This window comes from Pelodiscus sinensis, unplaced genomic scaffold, assembly GCF_049634645.1.
Source record: "Pelodiscus sinensis isolate JC-2024 unplaced genomic scaffold, ASM4963464v1 ctg34, whole genome shotgun sequence".
Taxonomy (NCBI): Eukaryota; Metazoa; Chordata; order Testudines; family Trionychidae; genus Pelodiscus; species Pelodiscus sinensis.
The window spans coordinates 6,288,973-6,306,724 of record NW_027465849.1 but is presented as its reverse complement, the minus strand read 5'-3'; the positions used below and the strand labels follow the sequence as shown (position 1 = coordinate 6,306,724).

At 60.7% G+C, this 17,752-nt stretch overlaps 1 protein-coding gene across 3 annotated transcripts in view; it reads right to left on the bottom strand.

Annotated features, from left to right (window-relative positions):
* Positions 1-3,883: 3,883 nt before the first annotated feature.
* MEIOSIN (meiosis initiator) overlaps positions 3,884-17,752 on the bottom strand; it is a 29,436-nt gene continuing 15,567 nt past the window's right edge. For 2 of the 3 annotated variants that reach the window (XM_075915549.1, XM_075915548.1), the window contains exons 7-14: positions 17,330-17,453; positions 16,059-16,156; positions 14,062-14,214; positions 9,882-9,958; positions 9,050-9,172; positions 8,139-8,362; positions 6,495-6,584; positions 3,884-4,598 (exon numbers count right to left, since the gene is read on the bottom strand). In XM_075915549.1, the coding sequence (XP_075771664.1) occupies positions 4,406-4,598; positions 6,495-6,584; positions 8,139-8,362; positions 9,050-9,172; positions 9,882-9,958; positions 14,062-14,214; positions 16,059-16,156; positions 17,330-17,453 (1,082 nt within the window). In that variant the 3' untranslated portion in view covers positions 3,884-4,405. The remainder of the gene's footprint in view (positions 4,599-6,494; positions 6,585-8,138; positions 8,363-9,049; positions 9,173-9,881; positions 9,959-14,061; positions 14,215-16,058; positions 16,157-17,329; positions 17,454-17,752) is intronic. The other variant, XM_075915550.1, reaches the window with a different exon arrangement.

The window sequence follows — 17,752 nt, the reverse complement described above, 5'->3', positions numbered from 1 at the left end:
CCCTACCCCGAGTGGAACCGGGCCCAGGGCTCCAGGCAGAGACGTCCCATGCCCAGCAGTGAGGGGCCGTGGCCAGCTGGCCCCACCCCGGCCTGCTCTGCATCCGGCCTGTTGCGGGCGGGTCTCTGGGGGCGTGTGAGGGGCCCCCGGGGAGCGGGGCCTGGGAAGCCAGACACAGTCCCCTCCAGGCAAGGGGCCTGGCTGGGCGGGGTGGGAGGCGCTCGGTGCCGCGGGGCGGCTAGCAGGCGTGTGGCGAGGTACGTTACGCCAGCCCCTCAGCGCGCTGGGCGTGGGGCAGGCCCCCCGTCGCGCTAGGTGCTGTACAAACGCCAGCGGTGACACAGCCAGCCCCAGAGAGCCCACACGGGGCCTCCAAGGGCCCTTGCTGGTCTCGGACTCCCTCACCCCTTCCACAGCTAGGCCTCCTCCACCCCGGCCTGGCCCCCCGCGCCAGTGTCTCCAGGGATGTCACGCCCCACATGGCGCCTCTGGTCCTGGGACTCCATGTGGAGGCGGTGCTGCACCCCGAATTTCCTCAGGCGCCCGGGGAGGGGGGGCACCGGGCTGTGAGTGGAGCAGGGACCGGGCCTCGTGCCCTTCGGAAGGCAGCTGTTAGCCCCGCGCCCGCTGTCCCCAGCGCTACCCCCTGCCTCCCTTGCTGCAGGAGCCCCGGCTGGGGCCGTACCAGCCCGCAAGACCCAGCCAGGGGGCTCACAGTGCTTCAAACAGAGCAACCACCGTGTCCCCACGACACAAGGCTCGGGGAAGAGAGTGGGGGCTAGTGGGCAGAGAAGTGACGGGACCCCTGGGTTCTCTCCCCAGGGTGGGCAGGGGAGGGAGAGTCTCTGTCACCCAGCTCTTCCCTGCCCGCTCTGCCCGCTTCAGTGTCTCAAAGCAGGATGCCCCAGCTCCTGTTCCCAGCCAGGGCAGATGGGCGGAGGGTCTGGGGAGAGCTGACAGCGCCGGGGGACCCTGACCCTTCTGGGATCTGCCCCGGAAAAGCCTGGCACTTTGGTGAGAGCAGGGCAGTTGGGGGCCTGAATCGCCTGAGTGACCCCAGCTTCGTCGGGCCGGGCGCCGCCCAGACACACAGTGACCGAGATCAGGGCCCCGTCGGGCCGGGCGCCGCCCAGACACACAGTGACCGAGATCAGGGCCCGTCGGGCCAGGCGCCGCCCAGACACACAGTGACCGAGATCAGGGCCCGTCGGGCCGGGCGCCGCCCAGACACACAGTGACCGAGATCAGGGCCCCGTCGGGCCGGGCGCCGCCCAGACACACAGTGACCGAGATCAGGGCCCGTCGGGCCAGGCGCCGCCCAGACACACAGTGACCGAGATCAGGGCCCGTCGGGCCAGGCGCCGCCCAGACACACAGTGACCGAGATCAGGGCCCGTCGGGCCGGGCGCCGCCCAGACACACAGTGACCGAGATCAGGGCCCCGTCGGGCCGGGCGCCGCCCAGACACACAGTGACCGAGATCAGGGCCCCGTCGGGCCGGGTGCCGCCCAGACACACAGTGACCGAGATCAGGGCCCGTCGGGCCAGGCGCCAGACACACAGTGACCGAGATCAGGGCCCGTCGGGCCGGGCGCCGCCCAGACACACAGTGACCGAGATCGGGGCCCCGTCGGGCCGGGCGCCGCCCAGACACACAGTGACCGAGATCGGGGCCCCGTCGGGCCGGGCGCCGCCCAGACACACAGTGACCGAGATCAGGGCCCGTCGGGCCGGGCGCCCAGACACACAGTGACCGAGATCAGGGCCCGTCGGGCCAGGCGCCGCCCAGACACACAGTGACCGAGATCAGGGCCCGTCGGGCCGGGCGCCGCCCAGACACACAGTGACCGAGATCAGGGCCCGTCGGGCCGGGCGCCGCCCAGACACACAGTGACCGAGATCAGGGCCCCGTCGGGCCGGGCGCCGCCCAGACACACAGTGACCGAGATCAGGGCCCGTCGGGCCAGGCGCCGCCCAGACACACAGTGACCGAGATCAGGGCCCGTCGGGCCGGGTGCCGCCCAGACACACAGTGACCGAGATCAGGCCCCGTCGGGCCGGGTGCCGCCCAGACACACAGTGACCGAGATCAGGGCCCGTCGGGCCGGGCGCCGCCCAGACACACAGTGACCGAGATCAGGGCCCGTCGGGCCGGGCGCCGCCCAGACACACAGTGACCGAGATCAGGGCCCCGTCCAGACACAGTGTCCCCCTCCGGCCCTGGCTCCTGTGTCTCTGCTGAGCTGGGGGACCCAGAGCTGCCCGCAGGATTCAAGATGTGGACGGGCCATGGATTGGCACAGAGCCATTATATTTTCCATCTGATTCTGTCCCCTTCCTCCGGGTGTGTCACATTCTGTTGGCTTTCCTGGCGGCTGTGCTCATGGAGGGGCTGTTTCTTGAGTAGGGCCACAAGAGCGCCCTGAGCGGTAACAGCAACTCGAGTCCCCGTTTTGTGTGTGTAGTTGGGTTCCCGTGCATGACTTTTCCCTTAACACCCTGGATTTCATTTTGCCATTTTGCTGCCAAGTTTCATGCAGCCCCTTTGTCGCACGTTGGAAGCTGCTTTGGATTTAACTATTGTGAGTCTGTAACATCCCCGCCCTCAGTGCTTACCCCTTTTTCCAGGTGGTTGCAGACTTCGTGACCTCTCTCCATTCCAAAAACTGACCATTTCTTCCTACCTTTGTGTCCTTTTAACCAGTTACTGATCCATGATTGGCTCTTCTGTCTTGTCCCACGCTCAGTGTTCCTGCTAATTTTTGTCTGTGTGCAGAATAAATTTTTTGTGCACCAAAGCAGGTGCGGATGTGCACAACTCTTCGAAACATACTGCCGGTTGCGCGCACTCTGCTAAACAATTGGGCGGCATTTGAATCTCTCCTGGGGGGCGGCCCAAGCGCTCAGCTTACAGGCAGCACAGCCTGAGACAACTTACTTTGCTTAAGAGCTTTTGGTGAGGGACTTAAGGTTTTTCCAAAAGTCCAGGTCCCCTCTGTCCACCGGCTCCTCCTTGTCCACACGTGTGACGACACCTCAAAGAATATTAAGAGGTTGGCGCGGCACGATTTCCCTTCCCAAAAGCCCTGGTGGCTTTTCCCCAGGGAGCGTGTTCCTCTATGGGTCTGTTATTTACGGTCGGTTCAACCAGTCTGCCGGGTCCTGAAGTCAGGTTCCCTGGCCTGTAATTGTGAGGATTGTTGCTGGAGCCTTTTTAAATGACTGGAGCCTCCTTAGCTGTCCCGAGGCCGATGTACTGACCGTCCGGGCGAAAGCCAGCCGGGACTGGTGGCTCATTTACCAATTTGTTGCCAAAGCTCGGTGGAGGCAGCTCGGCTCAGCCCTGCCAGGAACGGGCAGGAGGCTGGACTTGATGACTGCCTGAGGTCTGGTCCAGCTCTGTGAGTCTATGAACGGCCTCTGCCGTGAAGACCAATGCAAAGAATTCGTTCCGCTTCTCTGCCTCCCCTGGCGGGTGTGTGTGCATGTGCCGCGCTCTCCTTGCATTTCCAGGTGTGCTGTGTGCAGCAGGGGGCGCCAGGCGGCTGTGCTTGGCGGCTGGCTAGCGGGAAGGCACTATATCCCGCCACCTCTTGCCCGGTGGCACTGTACCCCGGTCGCAGCAGCTGGGACATGGAACCCAGGCTCAGCCCCAGAGCCAAGGGCCGGGCCTCGGGGCAGGGTACCCGGTGCTGAGGAAGGCCTTGCTCTTCAGGTTTCCTTCGCTGCCCACCAGCTCCAGACTCGCTGCAGCTCGGAGCCGACGACTCGTCAGCGTGCGCAGCCCTCCAGCCAGTCCGTCCCGTGTCCCCGGCGAGGTGGGCCCTAAACCCCCGCCTCTCGATAGCCCCTTCAGACCTGCCCCACCGCAGCCCCTGCGGCTCTCACACCACGAGGGGAGACGAACGGGGCTGCCCGGGGGGGCTGCAAACTCAGACTGGGGCCAGGAAACCCACAAACGAGCTTTATTCGCAAACCAATAAATACATAAATAAATAAATACGTACAACAGCTGTGAGACCATCCCAGAAACGAACAGAACCCGCGGCTGCCTCTCTGCCCCACAGCTCCCCTAGAAGCCCCCAAACCTCAGGCAGCCCTGCAGGGACAATGCTACTGCTGGGAGAGCGGAAAACGAGCAGAATAAATAGGGTTTTCATTAAAAGCCTGAGCCGCCCCTACACACCCACCCGCGATGTCTCTGCTGAGGGCAGAGCCAAACGAGGCCCGTCGACAAACTCCTCTTCCAACAGCAACCCAGGCGCCGGGGCCCCCAGCAGGTTCCCAAGCCCCCCTGGGCTGTCATTTTGACAGCGCAGCAGGGACAGGTGCCACAGCAGGGGATGGGGCCCCAGCAGGGCAGGGCGGGAGGGCCCTAGGTGAGGAGGCCCTGCGCTCCCGTCCGTCACGCCGACGCCGGGGCTGGGTGTCGGAGCAGGTGGGCCGGGGCTGGCAGTCCCAGGTCCCGGGAGCCGAAGGATTTCTCGGCCAGCAGCAGATGAAACGGCTTGGGAGTCTCCACCTCCTCCTCCTCTCCCCCGCTGGAGAAGTCTTTCACGATGCGGTTGTTCAGCCGGCTGAACCGCCGGGCCTTGACGCTGGAAGAGAGGCAGCGAGGAGGTGAAATCCAGCCAGGCAGGGGACGTCCCCCGTGCCTGGTGACTGATCCCACTCTGGCAGCCCAGCACCCGCTGGCCCAATACGGGACACCCCTCGGTGCGACACAGCCAGCAGGTGTATTCCAAGGGCGCCTGCTGATTCGTGCTTAGAGCCCCGGGCTTGGGAGCCAGGACTCTGAGGCTCTACCCCCAGCTCTGGGGGAGGAGTGGGATCTAGGGGTTAGAACAGGGGGATTGCAAAGCAGAACTCCTTACTGCAGGCTGGCCCACACCTCCCTGGGGCTGGAATGGGAAGCTGGTTCTAGACCACTGGCAGGAACCCACCAGACCAGCAGGGGGCAGATCTCACCCTATGGGCTCCTCCGTGCAATGAGTTGGGAGGGTCTCAGATTCTACTGGACAACTCTCCTGGGGCTCAGGGAACCTGGGTTCTAATCCTGCCTCTGCCACTGACCTCCAGGCTCACAGGAAACAAGTTACTGCTCCTCCCTGGGATGCTCTCACCTGCCTTTCCCTCACTGTCTGTTTAAACTGGGAGCACCTCAGGACAGGGGGTGTCTAATGCTCTGCCCAGCCTGACAGGCCCTGATCTTGGTCGCTGTGTGTCTGGGTGGCGCCCGGCCCGACAGGCCCTGATCTCGGTCACTGTGTGTCTGGGCGGCGCCCGGCCCGACGGGCCCTGATCTCGGTCACTGCGTGTCTGGGCGGCGCCCGGCCCGACGGGCCCTGATCTCGGTCACTGTGTGTCTGGGCGGCGCCCGGCCCGACGGGCCCTGATCTCGGTCACTGTGTGTCTGGGCGGCGCCCGGCCCGACGGGCCCTGATCTCGGTCACTGTGTGTCTGGGCGGCGCCCGGCCCGACGGGCCCTGATCTCGGTCACTGTGTGTCTGGTCGGCGCCCGGCCCAACGGGGCCCTGATCTCGGTCACTTTGTGTCTGGTCGGCGCCCAGCCCAACGGGGCCCTGATCTCGGTCGCTGTGTGTCTGGGCGGCGCCCGGCCCGACGGGCCCTGATCTCGGTCACTGTGTGTCTGGGCGGCGCCCGGCCCGACGGGCCCTGATCTCGGTCACTGTGTGTCTGGGCGGCGCCCGGCCCGACGGGGCCCTGATCTCGGTCACTGTGTGTCTGGTCGGCGCCCGGCCCGACGGGGCCCTGATCTCGGTCACTGTGTGTCTGGTCGGCGCCCGGCCCGACGGGCCCTGATCTCGGTCACTGTGTGTCTGGGCGGCGCCCGGCCCGACGGGCCCTGATCTCGGTCACTGTGTGTCTGGGCGGCGCCCGGCCCAACGGGCCCTGATCTCGGTCACTGTGTGTCTGGGCGGCGCCCGGCCCGACGGGCCCTGATCTCGGTCACTGTGTGTCTGGGCGGCGCCTGGACCGACGGGCCCTGATCTCGGTCACTGTGTGTCTGGGCGGCGCCCGGCCCGACGGGGCCCTGATCTCGGTCACTGTGTGTCTGGGCGGCGCCCGGCCCGACGGGCCCTGATCTCGGTCACTGTGTGTCTGGGCGGCGCCCGGCCCGACGGGCCCTGATCTCGGTCACTGTGTGTCTGGGCGGCGCCCGGCCCGACGGGCCCTGATCTCGGTCACTGTGTGTCTGGGCAGCGCCCGGCTCGACGGGGCCCTGATCTCGGTCACTGTGTGTCTGGGCGGCGCCCGGCTCGACGGGGCCCTGATCTCGGTCACTGTGTGTCTGGGCGGCGCCTGGCCCGACGGGGCCCTGATCTCGGCGGAAGACGGTGGATGTTTGTGTAACACAAAGAACAGCTGCAATAGTGGGCACATGGTGGAAGCTGGCCCCTTGACCGACAGATCTGCCCCCATCCCAGACCGCCTCCCCTGGCTCCGACGGGGTGCTCCCCAGCCTGCCTTACCAATACGGCCTGCGCTCCTGCTTCGTCATGGTGCGCCACAGCTGGGCCAGTTCCCTGGTGGCTGCGGTGGACGCCAGGCCCGGGCAGGCGCTGTGGGGACAGAGCGGCAGGAACTCAGCGTTCTCCCGAAGAGACATGAGGCAGCACACGTCTGCCTGGCGTCCCCGCGTGGGTTGCCGAGGCGATGCCCCGCAGCTGTATACACAGCCCCCCCGCCCGCCTCGCCTTCTCCATGGACACAGATGTGAGCAAACATCCTGGGGAGTGAAGCCCACACACCTGCTCCCTCCAGCTGGCTGCGAGCCCGCGGCTGCCTGCCAGGGTCTGGCGTCGGCCCCGCCACATGGGCACTCATAAATCCGAGGGAAAAGGAGTGGCTGGAAGGGGCTGGTGTCACCCGGGGGCTTCAGTCCTAGGTGGTAAAGGCCAGAAGGGACCGTCCTGACCCTGCCCTGCGGCCCGTGCTGTGAGCTGGCTGAAGTTCGAGCGCCTCTCTCAGAACGAGGTCGCACCTGACATAACGTCTCCACGTGGCACCTTCCCCCGGCCGGTTATTCCAGCGGCTGATCCCCACCCCTTGTCTCTAGTCTCAGTGTCTCTCTTTTCAGCTCCCCACCCGTCGGATCCTTGGTCCCGTGGGTTCAGGAGCCGCCTGCTCTTTTCTACCGTGCGGCTGACTGCCCGGGAGCCGGGTCGACTCGGTTAACGAGCGCGATCGAGCTCCTCTGGCTCGGACGCTGGTTTCCCAGATCGTGGCTCATGGCCCCGGCTCTTCGGTAGACCCGCCCCCACCTGTCCCCAGGTTACTGCCCCCTGCTGGGAGAGCCGAGCGCTGTGTGAGCGCCGTGCCGACGTCTGCCTGTCTCCCGGGACAGGGTCGCTTTGCTGGCTGCGCTGGCGCACCTAGAATGTGTGACAGGACCGTGGCCACGCTGTGATTGGCTGCAGTGGGAGCGCCCGGCTCTCCCAGACAGCGCTGTGATTGGCTGCAGCGGGAGCGCCCGGCTCTCCCAGACAGCGCTGTGATTGGCTGCAGCGGGAGCGCCCAGCTCTCCCAGACAGCACTGTGATTGGCTGCAGCAGGAGCGCCCGGCTCTCACAGCCAAGATGCGGGAGGTGCCAATGGAACCGTGGCTGCGCTGTGATTGGCTGCAGTGGGGTGCCGATGGAACCTTAGCCGCGCTGTGATTGGCTGCCACAGGAGCGCCCGGGTTTCACAGGCAGCGCTGTGATTGGCTACAGGAGGAGCGCCCAGCTCTCTCGGCCAATATGAGGGAGGTGCCAATGGAACCATGGCTGCGCTGTGATTGGCTGCAGCAGGAGCACCCGGCTCTCCCAGGCAGCCCTGTGATTGGCTGCAGTGGGAACGCCCGGCTCTCCCAGGCAGCGCTGTGATTGGCTGCAGCGGGAGCGCCCGGCTCTCACAGCCAATGCTGTGTGCAATTGGCACGCCCCTCCCTGCACGTGCCTTTGCGTTACGTGCGGGTCTTGTTACTCAGGGAGAAACCGAGGCGGCCAGAAACCAACAGTATCTGGCAGCTCTGTGCGGGGGCAACAGTCAGTCACATGTCTCCCGGGCCGCAGGCTGCCCCCCCACTCCAGCGCCTCTCTCCGGGACGCGGCCCAGCGCCCCCTGCTGCCTACCGAATGTACTGCTTGCGGTTCAGCCGGCAGAACATGATGAAACCGTTGACGCATTTCTTCTTCAGCTGCAAGGGAGGGCGGGACTTGCTGGGGGCCCCGCCTTCGCCCTGCTTCCTCTTCCGGCTGGCAGCCGGCGGCGGCTTGACCCGCTTGTAAGGGATCCAGGTGCTGTCGCTGGCCTCGTCGCCGGAAGAGATGGAGCGAGCCGGCCCGGGGCTGGAACTCTGGAGGGGGACAGCGGGGAAAGGAATTGGCACAAGCCCCAGTGTCTAAACCTCGTAGGCAACCTTGGACGTTTCTGCGCTGTAGTGGAAGGGAGAGAAACCCCCCCTCCCCCCAGCACGGCCGATCCATTTCCAGCCCGGCCAGGCTGTGTCTCCCCCAGCCCTCAGACAGCTGTGTACATCTGCCCTCTCCCAGCCTCTTCCCTGACACTGCAGGGGCTCTCACCCGTGTGACAGTGGGGACTGGATTCCCTTTGTTGTGCTGCATGTGAGCTCTACTGTCCTATAGTAACCGCGTGCCTCAGTTTCCCTGTCTCACATCTGTTCGGGAGGGCGATGGGAATTTCGGGGGTGACTCCCTCTGATGGACACATGTACACATTGGCCCATGCCCTTCGTGAGCCCAGGAGGTGACCCCGGAAACAGGACAAAGGCCGGGGGAGGAGCCTGGCTGGGACCAGGCTGCTGGGAGCAGGTGAGTCTCAGCTGGCTTGGGGCACAGGAAAAGAATCAGGGCCCTAGCTCTGGGCTCCCCTCCCCGCAAGATGGATGGGACTGACTGACTGGGCTGACAAGTCTGTCAGCTACTAACCCTCCCATTCTACCTGCCAGCTGAGTCACGTCTGGGGGCGCGGGAACTCCCCCACACTTCGGTGACTCTCCGAAACCCATCCTCTGCCAGCTCACCTCCTGGAGGAGCTGCGGCCTGCTCCACACACCCACGATCTCTGTCACGTCCGAGCTGGGGCTGGAATCGGTTTTACTCGCCTCGCTGTAGGAGAGGTAGCAGTGGTCCAGCGAGAAGGCGGACTGGAAGAGATTGAAGGAATTCAGAGTAAGGATGGGAAGGACTCGCCGACTAGCCAATGCTTATTGGATAGCTGACAGGATAGTCGACTAGTTGCTTCCCCCCCTTGCTGCCTCTATTAGATAAAGGCACCATGTGGCATTTCAAAGGGGGAGCGCAGCATGGAGCCCTGGATCAGCTGTGTGGCACTGCCCCTTTGAAACACCACGGCGGCGTTTCAAAGGGGCAGCACCTCACAGCTGATCCCAGGGCAGGGAGCCTGGGGTCAACAGGGGAGTCCCCAGCTGACCCCGGGCTCCGTGGTGCTGCCCCTTTGAAATGCCGCAGCAGCATTTCAAAGGGGCAGCGCCACGTGAAGCCCGGGATCAGCTGTGCGGTGTTGCCCCAGGGAGACCCATGGCCTCTTTCTCTCGCCAGCTGCGATGGTGGCTGCAGGACTAGCACTCCTGCCGGGACAGGGCTCCCCACCTCCCTTCACGCAGACCAGCCACAGCGAGGTTAGGGAAACTGCCGTCTCGTAGCCCTGGACGGGGGCTCGGGAGAGCTTGGCTCTATTTCCGACCCTGCTGGGTGACCTGGGCTCAGCCGTGTCCCTGCTCTGTGCCTCGGTTTCCCCATCCGGAACACGGGGGTAGTGGTACTGGCCCTCCTTTGTGCAGCGCTGGGAAACTGACGAATGCAACGAGCTAAGGGCCTCCCCCCACCACCTACCTTTCTCAGCAGGGTCCCAGCCAGGCTGTCGGAGGAACCAGCCGACTGTGGGCTCAGACACACGTCTTCAAATAAACCTGCCCGAGACCAGGACAAACCCCATCAAAACAAGTAACCTCAGAGCAGACCCCTCCCCCCGCCTTCCCCCGTAAGGATCTGGGCAGGAAAAAGGGAGCCTGCCCCCCTAAATCATGTGGCCGGGGAACAATGGTTTTAACGACTTCCTCTTGCCACGTGCCCTTCTCCACACACGCACCAGCCAGCCCCTAGGGGCCTGCCCACCACGCCGGGCTGGTCTAGATGCCCCCGGGGTTAGCTCTGAACTAGCTAGCTCAGATAGAGGTGGCAGGGAAGCTACTCCTGAGATGCTGGGCGTGTTGGGTGACTCGCCACACTGCCGTGGAATCCCTGCCGATGGCCATCCATGCCAGGAAGAGCAATCATAGAATCACAGAATACTAGGACTGGAAGGGACCTTGAGAGATTGAGTTCAGTCCCCTGCCCTCATGGCAGGACCCAGTAGGGTCTAGACCATCCCTGATAGACATTTATCCAACCTACTCTTCAATATCTCCAGAGATGGGGATTCCACAACCTCCCTGGGCAATTTATTCCAGTGTTCGACCCCCCTGACAGTTAGGAACTTTTTCCTAACGTCCAACCTAAACCTCCCTTGCTGCAGTTTAAGCCCCTTGCTTCTTGTTCTATCCTCAGAGGCCAAGAGGAACAAGTTTTCTCCCTCCTCCTTAGGACACCCTTTTAGATACCTGAAAACTGCTATCATGTCCCCCCTCAATCTTCTCTTTTCTAAACTAAACAAACCCAATTCCTTCAGCCTTCCCTCATAGCTCATGTTCTCTAGACCTTTCATCATTCTCGTTGCTCTTCTCTGGACCCTCTCCAATTTCTCCACATCTTTGTTGAAATGTGGTGCCCAGAACTGAACACAAGACTCCAATTGAGGCCTAACCAGTGCAGAGTAGAGTGGAAGAATGACTCCTCGTGTCTTGCTCACAACACACCTGTTCATGCAGCCCACAATCATGTTTGCTTTTTTTGCAACAGCATCATGCTGCTGACTCATATTCAGCTTGTGGTCCACTATAACCCCTAGATCCCTTTCTGCCGTACTCCTTCCCAGACAGTCGCTTCCCATTCTGTATGTGTGAAACTGATTGTTCCTTCCTAAGTGGAGCACTTTGCATTTGTCTTTATTAAACTTCATCCTATTTACCTCAGACCATTTCTCCAATTTGTCCAGATCATTTTGAATTGTGACGCTATCCTCCAGAAGAGTGGCAACCCCTCCCAGCTTGGTATCATCTGCAAACTTAATAACCCTACTTTCTATGCCAATATCTAAATCGTTGATGAAGATCTTGAACAGAGCCGGTCCCAAAACAGACCCCTGCTCCAATGTGAGCGTGGGAATGCCTGCGCCCGCACCCTGCCTACGCACACCGCTTGCAGCAGCTGGGGGCGGGAGGCTGTGCACAACGTCTGACACAGTCCACTTGGGCGCTTCTGTTAGCAGGAGAGTCGTGAGCCAGACACAAGGAGCAACTCTTCCGCTCTGCTCCGCGCTGAGGCCTCAGCTGGAGTCGTGTGTCCAGTTCTGGGCACCACATGTCAGGAAAAATGAGGAGAAATGGGAGAGGGTCCGGAGAAGAGCAATAAAAATGGTTACGTATCAGAGGGGTAGCCGTGTTAGTCTGGATCTGCAAAAGCAACAAGGAGTCCTGTGGCACCTTAGGGTGTGTCTAGGCTACAGGGTTTGTCGACAAAACCATCCCTGCGTCTACACTACCGCCGAGTTCTGTTGACATAACGTCGACAGAACGCGGCAGTTCTGTCGATGTCAGTAAACCTCATTCTACGAGGAATGACGCCTTTTGTCTACAGAGTTCTGTCGACAGAAGGCGCTATTGCATCTACACTGTCCTTTGCGTCTACACTGTCATGTCGACAAAGCGGCTTGCTTTGTCGACAGAACTGGATGTCGTCTAGACACTCCTTGTCGACAGAAGCTTTGTCGACAGTATCTGTCAACAAAGCCTCTGTTGACAAAAGCCTGTAGTCTAGACATACCCTTATAGACTAACAGATGTGTTGGAGCATAGGCTTTCGTGGGCAAAGACCCACTTGGTCAGATGCATGTAGTGGAAATTCCAGAGGCAGGTATAAATATACAGGCATAAGGAAAGAGAACCATCAAGAGTAAGGCTGGAGATAACCAGGTCAATTCAGTTGGGTCAATTCACTTCTAGCAGCTGATGTGGAGGTGTGAACACTAAGGGTACGTCTACACTACATGCCTCTGTCGGCAGAGGCATGTAGATTTGTTTGTTCAGCAAAGGTAAATGAAGCCGCAATTTAAATGATCGCGGCTTCATTTACATTTACATGGCTGCCGCGCTGAGCCGACAAACAGCTGATCAGCTGTTTGTCGGCTCGCGCGCTAGTCTGGACGTTCCCCCTGTCGACATCAAAGCCCTTTGTCGGCAGCCCCGGTAAACCTCATTCCATGAGGAATAACGGGGCTGCCGACAAAGGGCTTTGATGTCGACAGGGGGAACGTCCAGACTAGAGGCGAGCCGACAAACAGCTAATCAGCTGTTTGTCGGCTCAGCGCGGCAGCCATGTAAATGTAAATGAAGCCGCGATCATTTAAATCGCGGCTTCATTTGCCTTTGCTGATCTGTCTAATCTACATGCCTCTGCCGACAGAGGCATGTAGTCTAGACACAGCCTAAGAGAGGAGAAACTGATTTTGTAGTTGGCTAGCCATTCACAGCCTTTGTTTAATCCTAAACTGATGGCATCAAACTTGCAGATGAACTGTAGCTCTGCAGTTTCTCTTTGAAGTCTGGTCTTGAAGTTTCTTGCTGCAGGAAGGATACTTTTAAATCCGCAACTGTGTGTTCAGGGAGATTATGTGTTCTCCTACAGGTTTTTGTATGTTCCCATTCCTGATATCTGATGTGTGTTCATTTACTCTTTTATGTAGGGACTGTCAGCTGCTAGAAGTGGTCCTCATCCTCCCTGATTGAATTGACCTCGTTATCTCCAGCCTTACTCTTGATTGGTTCTCTTTTCTTATGCCTGTATATTTATACCTGCCTCTGGAATTTCCACTACATGCATCTGACCAAGTGGGTCTTTGCCCACGAAAGCTTATGCTCCAATGAATCTGTTAGTCTATAAGGTGCCACAGGACTCCTTGTCGCTTTTGCAAAACTGGTTAACGGTCTAGAGAACATGAGCTATGAGGGAAGGCTGAAAGAACTGGGCTTGTTTAGCCTGGCCAAGAGAAGACTGAGAGGGGACATGACAGCAGCTTTCAAATGCCCAAAAGGATGTTACAAGAAGGAGGGAGAAAAATTGTTCTCCTTGGCCCCTGAGGACAGGACAAGAAGCAATGGACTAAAATGGCAGCGAGGGAGGTTTAGGTTGGACATTAGGAAAAACTTCCTAACTGTCAGGGTGGTTAAACACTGGAATAAATTGCCGAGGGGGGTTGAGAAATCGCCATCTCCGGAGATATTTAAGAGCAGGTTGGACAGACGCCTGTCAGGGATGATCGAGATGGTGCTTGGTCCTGCCGTGAGGGTCGGAGACTGGACTCAATGACCTCTCGAGGTTCCTTCCAGTTCTAGCATTCCAGGTTCTACCACGACTGGACGACTGCAGGAATGATGGCCCAGCAGGTCGGGCTGCTAGTTTGGGACTTGGGAGTCCTGGGCTCCTCGAAGGTAAACAGGTGCCTCAGTTTCCCGCAGAGAACAGCCCTGCTCAGCCCCACAGGGGTGTCTGAGGAACGGGAGGTGCCTGGACAGTGCGGCGATAGAGGTCAGATACATGGATGCTGTCCGCAGATAAGGAACGGCCTGGCTGGCAGGGCTGGTAAGATGGCCACGCAGTGAGGTACAGGTCAGGCACAAAGCGGGGAGGGGCGGCTAACTCTTACTGCCTCGTGCGCTGTGGCATGGATTTAACGGGCTGCCTTATGATCGGGGAGAGCGTATCTGGCGGCAGGGGGATCCAGCCCCCTCCCACAGGCCCCGCCCACCGTAGCGACAGCAAGTTCTGCCTGCTCCCTGCCTCTCTTCTGTGCCTGCCTGCCAGGAATCGCCGCAGCCCCGGCAAGCCCCTCCGAGCCGGCTGGCCGCACAGCCCTCACCTTGGGACAGCTCCTCCGGCTCCCCCTGCAGAATGTGCCTGGGAAGCAGCCGCCCGGGAGAGGAGAACAACGAGGGACTCAAACCCAGATCCTGACTGGCCCAGCAGGCTCCGATCCGGCCTCCGCTCCTGGGAGAGCACAGGCGTGAGCTCCCTGCGAACCAAGACAGCATTAGCACGGGAATTTCACCAGGTCCATCTCGGCCGCTCCTTCCCTCTCGCAGTGGGGGAGCTGGCACTACCCTGCCTGGGCAATGCACGGTGATGTCTGCCTGGCCCAACGTGTGGATTTCCGGCCTGTCTCAAGTCTGGTGCACCAAAGCGCGCCGGCAGGGCCCGAGAGTCAGGAATTGTTTTGCACGACAATGCTCATTAAGCCTGGGACGCGAGACCACGTCAAGAACACAGGCCAAGCGGCCTTGTACTGGCACTTGTTTCTGATCAGCAAAAATACAGATGCAGCCATGAAACTGTCAGCTGTGCCCTAGCAGCACCGGATGTATCCCCAATAGGGGCGCTGGGCATGGACGTATCCTGCACAATACGTAATCTATTGGTAAATAGTACTAGAACGACCAAGTCTCGCTTTGCTATAAATTGGGCTTAGTAAGAACAATCGATGGGAGGGAATGGGCAGGATTTCACCCTTCACACCGGCAGCCCAGTGCGTGGCGTTCCTAGGCGTGGGAAGAAACAGAACCACGACCTCCTGCCAGGCACTGTAGGCAGCATACAGTTGAAATGTAAGGGCACGTCTACACTAGCTCGTTAGTTCGAGCTAGGTAGGGTAATTAGGGCAAGCGGAGTTGCAAATGAAACCCGGGATTTAAATATCCCGGGCTTCATTTGCATGTTCCCGGGAGCCGCCATTTTTAAATCCCCCGTAGTCCGAACTCCATGCCCACGGCTACACGAGGAGTAACGGTAGTTCGAATTAGGATCTTTAATTCGAACTACCTACTCCGTGTAGCCGTGGGCACGGAGTTCGGACTAAGGGGGATTTAAAACTGGCGGCGCCCGGGAACATGCAAATGAAGCCTGGGATATTTAAATCCCGGGTTTCATTTGCAACTCCGCTTGCCCTAATTACCCTACCTAGCTCGAACTAACGAGCTAGTGTAGACGTACCCTAAGTGAATTAGGCTTTATCATTGTATACAGTAGATCTTTTAGTAATTGCTTTTGCATTGCTTTGCGCTGTATTAATTGCTTTAGGAAGTAGCGTAGGTAAGGTTTACATTGTCTAGTCATTGTTCTTAAGGCTTGTCAAACTGAAACACCTGCATTAACTGTGTAAAGCTTGCAATAAATAAGAACGCGGTTAAGTAGCCCTGGCGTGTCCTGATGTCCCTTGGATCTAAAATAAATCGAACCCCACGACAGTCACCCGTCAGCGACTTCACAGCAGCATAGCGGGAGAGAGAATAACTTGGATCCCTACGAAGCGGATTTATTATTTAAAGGACATTTGGTAACTTCTACCACTGGTCAAATGAGGCCTAAATCTACGCCCTCCCCCAAACACAGGGCCCTGATAATCAGAGGGTATGTTCTCACTTATTTAGCCTCTTTAATAACTGATGCCCAACCTGGCCTCTGCGGGCTCAGGGTTTTTTTCGTTAGGTTTGGTCCCCTTCCCGTCAGGGGATGTTGTTACATGGCTGTCTCCTCCTTGGGCACACGTTCCCACGCGTGTGGCTTCACTGCGTGTCTGGTATGAAAGCAACACATATAAAGTTTAACACATGCCACTGATCTGGCCACGCTCCTTGCCCAGCGCCGCGTAAATGAACACGCTGCGTCGACAGACAGCGTGACCCTGCGGGTCCGACAGCGCGGATGAGGGCCGGCTCTGGAGCCGGGACAGGCTGGTGCTCGGTACCCAACACCGCTCACGTGGCAGGTGCTACTGGCGCGACCGGAGGAGCAGCAACCCACTGAGCTGAGGGCCCTTAGCCATCTCCGCCCTCGACGGCCCGAGTCTATGGCAGTACTCACCACGTGAACTGCAGGCAGGGGACTGGGTCGAGAGCCAAGGGCCAGCATCCGGCCCGTCGTCCTCCTCCCCGCAGGAATGATACTGCACCAGCTCCTGCCTGCAAGAGCGGTTCGGAGGCGGCTGTAAGGGGGCAGCTCCGTTTCCCACACCCCCGGCTGAGCTGCTTACAGCCCGGCCCAGCTGGCCACAAGGGGCTGGACTGAACACATGCTGCTCTCTAAGGCATGACTGAACAGTGGGTGGGGCATAGGGGGGAACCAAAGCCACAGTGCCCCAGCAGTGTCCCGCCCAGGGAGGCGGGAACCAGGGACCCCCCCCATTCTGGGCACTACCGCTGATCTTTGAGAGCCCCTGGCTGGGAACAGGCATGTCCTGGCTGTCTGCAGGCTATCGACGCGCCGGCAGGCACCCAACTGTACCTGAGACCCAGCCTTGCTTTCTGCCAGCCACAGCCGCAGGAGCCTTCTCCTTCGCCAACCACGCAGCGGGGCAAAAACTATGTGGGCCACCAGCAGGAGGTGCTGTAGAGAGCATCAGGTATTCTGGTCCTAGCAGGGGGTGTTGTGGGGAGTGGGGCAGGAGATGGCTAGGCAGGGGGTAGATCCCAGCCTCTCCCTCTCCCAGCAGGGGGTGCTGTGGGGAGTGGGGCAGGAGATGGCTGGGCAGGGAGGAGAGCCCAGCCTCTCCCTCTCCCAGCAGGGGGTGCTGTGGGGAGTGGGGCAAGAGATGGCTGGGCAGGGGGTAGATCCCAGCCTCTCCCTCTCCCAGCAGGGGGTGCTGTGGGGAGTGGGGCAGGAGATGGCTGGGCAGGGGGGAGAGCCCAGCCTCTCCCTCTCCCAGCAGGGGGCACTGTGGGAGCGGGGCAGGAGCTGGCTATGGGGGTAGATCCCAGCCTCTCCCTCTCCCAGCAGGGGGTGCTGTGGGGAGTGGGGCAAGAGATGGCTGGGCAGGGGGTAGATCCCAGCCTCTCCCTCTCCCAGCAGGGGGTGCTGTGGGGAGTGGGGCAGGAGATGGCTGGGCAGGGAGGAGAGCCCAGCCTCTCCCTCTCCCAGCAGGGGGCACTGTGGGGCACAGGGCAGAAGCCGGCTATAGGGACAGCTCGGGGCTGAAAACGCCGCACACTCTCTGGCTCGCTGCCTCCGGCCAGATCCCAAGCAGGTGCAAAGTGGCAGAGTTGCGTTGAAGCCACCAGCACCACAAGTCTGCGTGGCTGCTAGCCCAGGCCCTCTCCTCCTCTACCCGTGTGTCAAGCACCCCCACCGGCTCTTACCCCAGCCGTGCGAGGTCCGGCCCGTCGTACCGACGCTGCCCCCGGCAAAGGAGCCTTGCCTGGCAGGTGCAGCAGATGTCGCCGTCCTCCGGGCTTGCCTCTCGGTCGCACCCCACACACCAATCTGCCAACGCACACAAAAGCCGTGGTCCCACACCCGCGCGTGCCGGGGGCCCCCGCAGAAGGGACGCCAGGTCCCTGGTTACGGACGCTCCGCCCGCGGCTTCGTATAGGGCCAGACGCCCAGCAGGAGGAAATCAGCGACCCTCGGGACGGAGTGCAGCAGCAGCAACTCACGCCAGCCAGGGATAAGTGAATGAGGGTCTGGATTTCACCCTCCTCGGCCCCCTGTGCAGCAGCGGGTGACGCTCCCCAAAGCCCCGTTCACCGTGAGCGTGGCAGGGGCCGGACGCTCCTTTTACC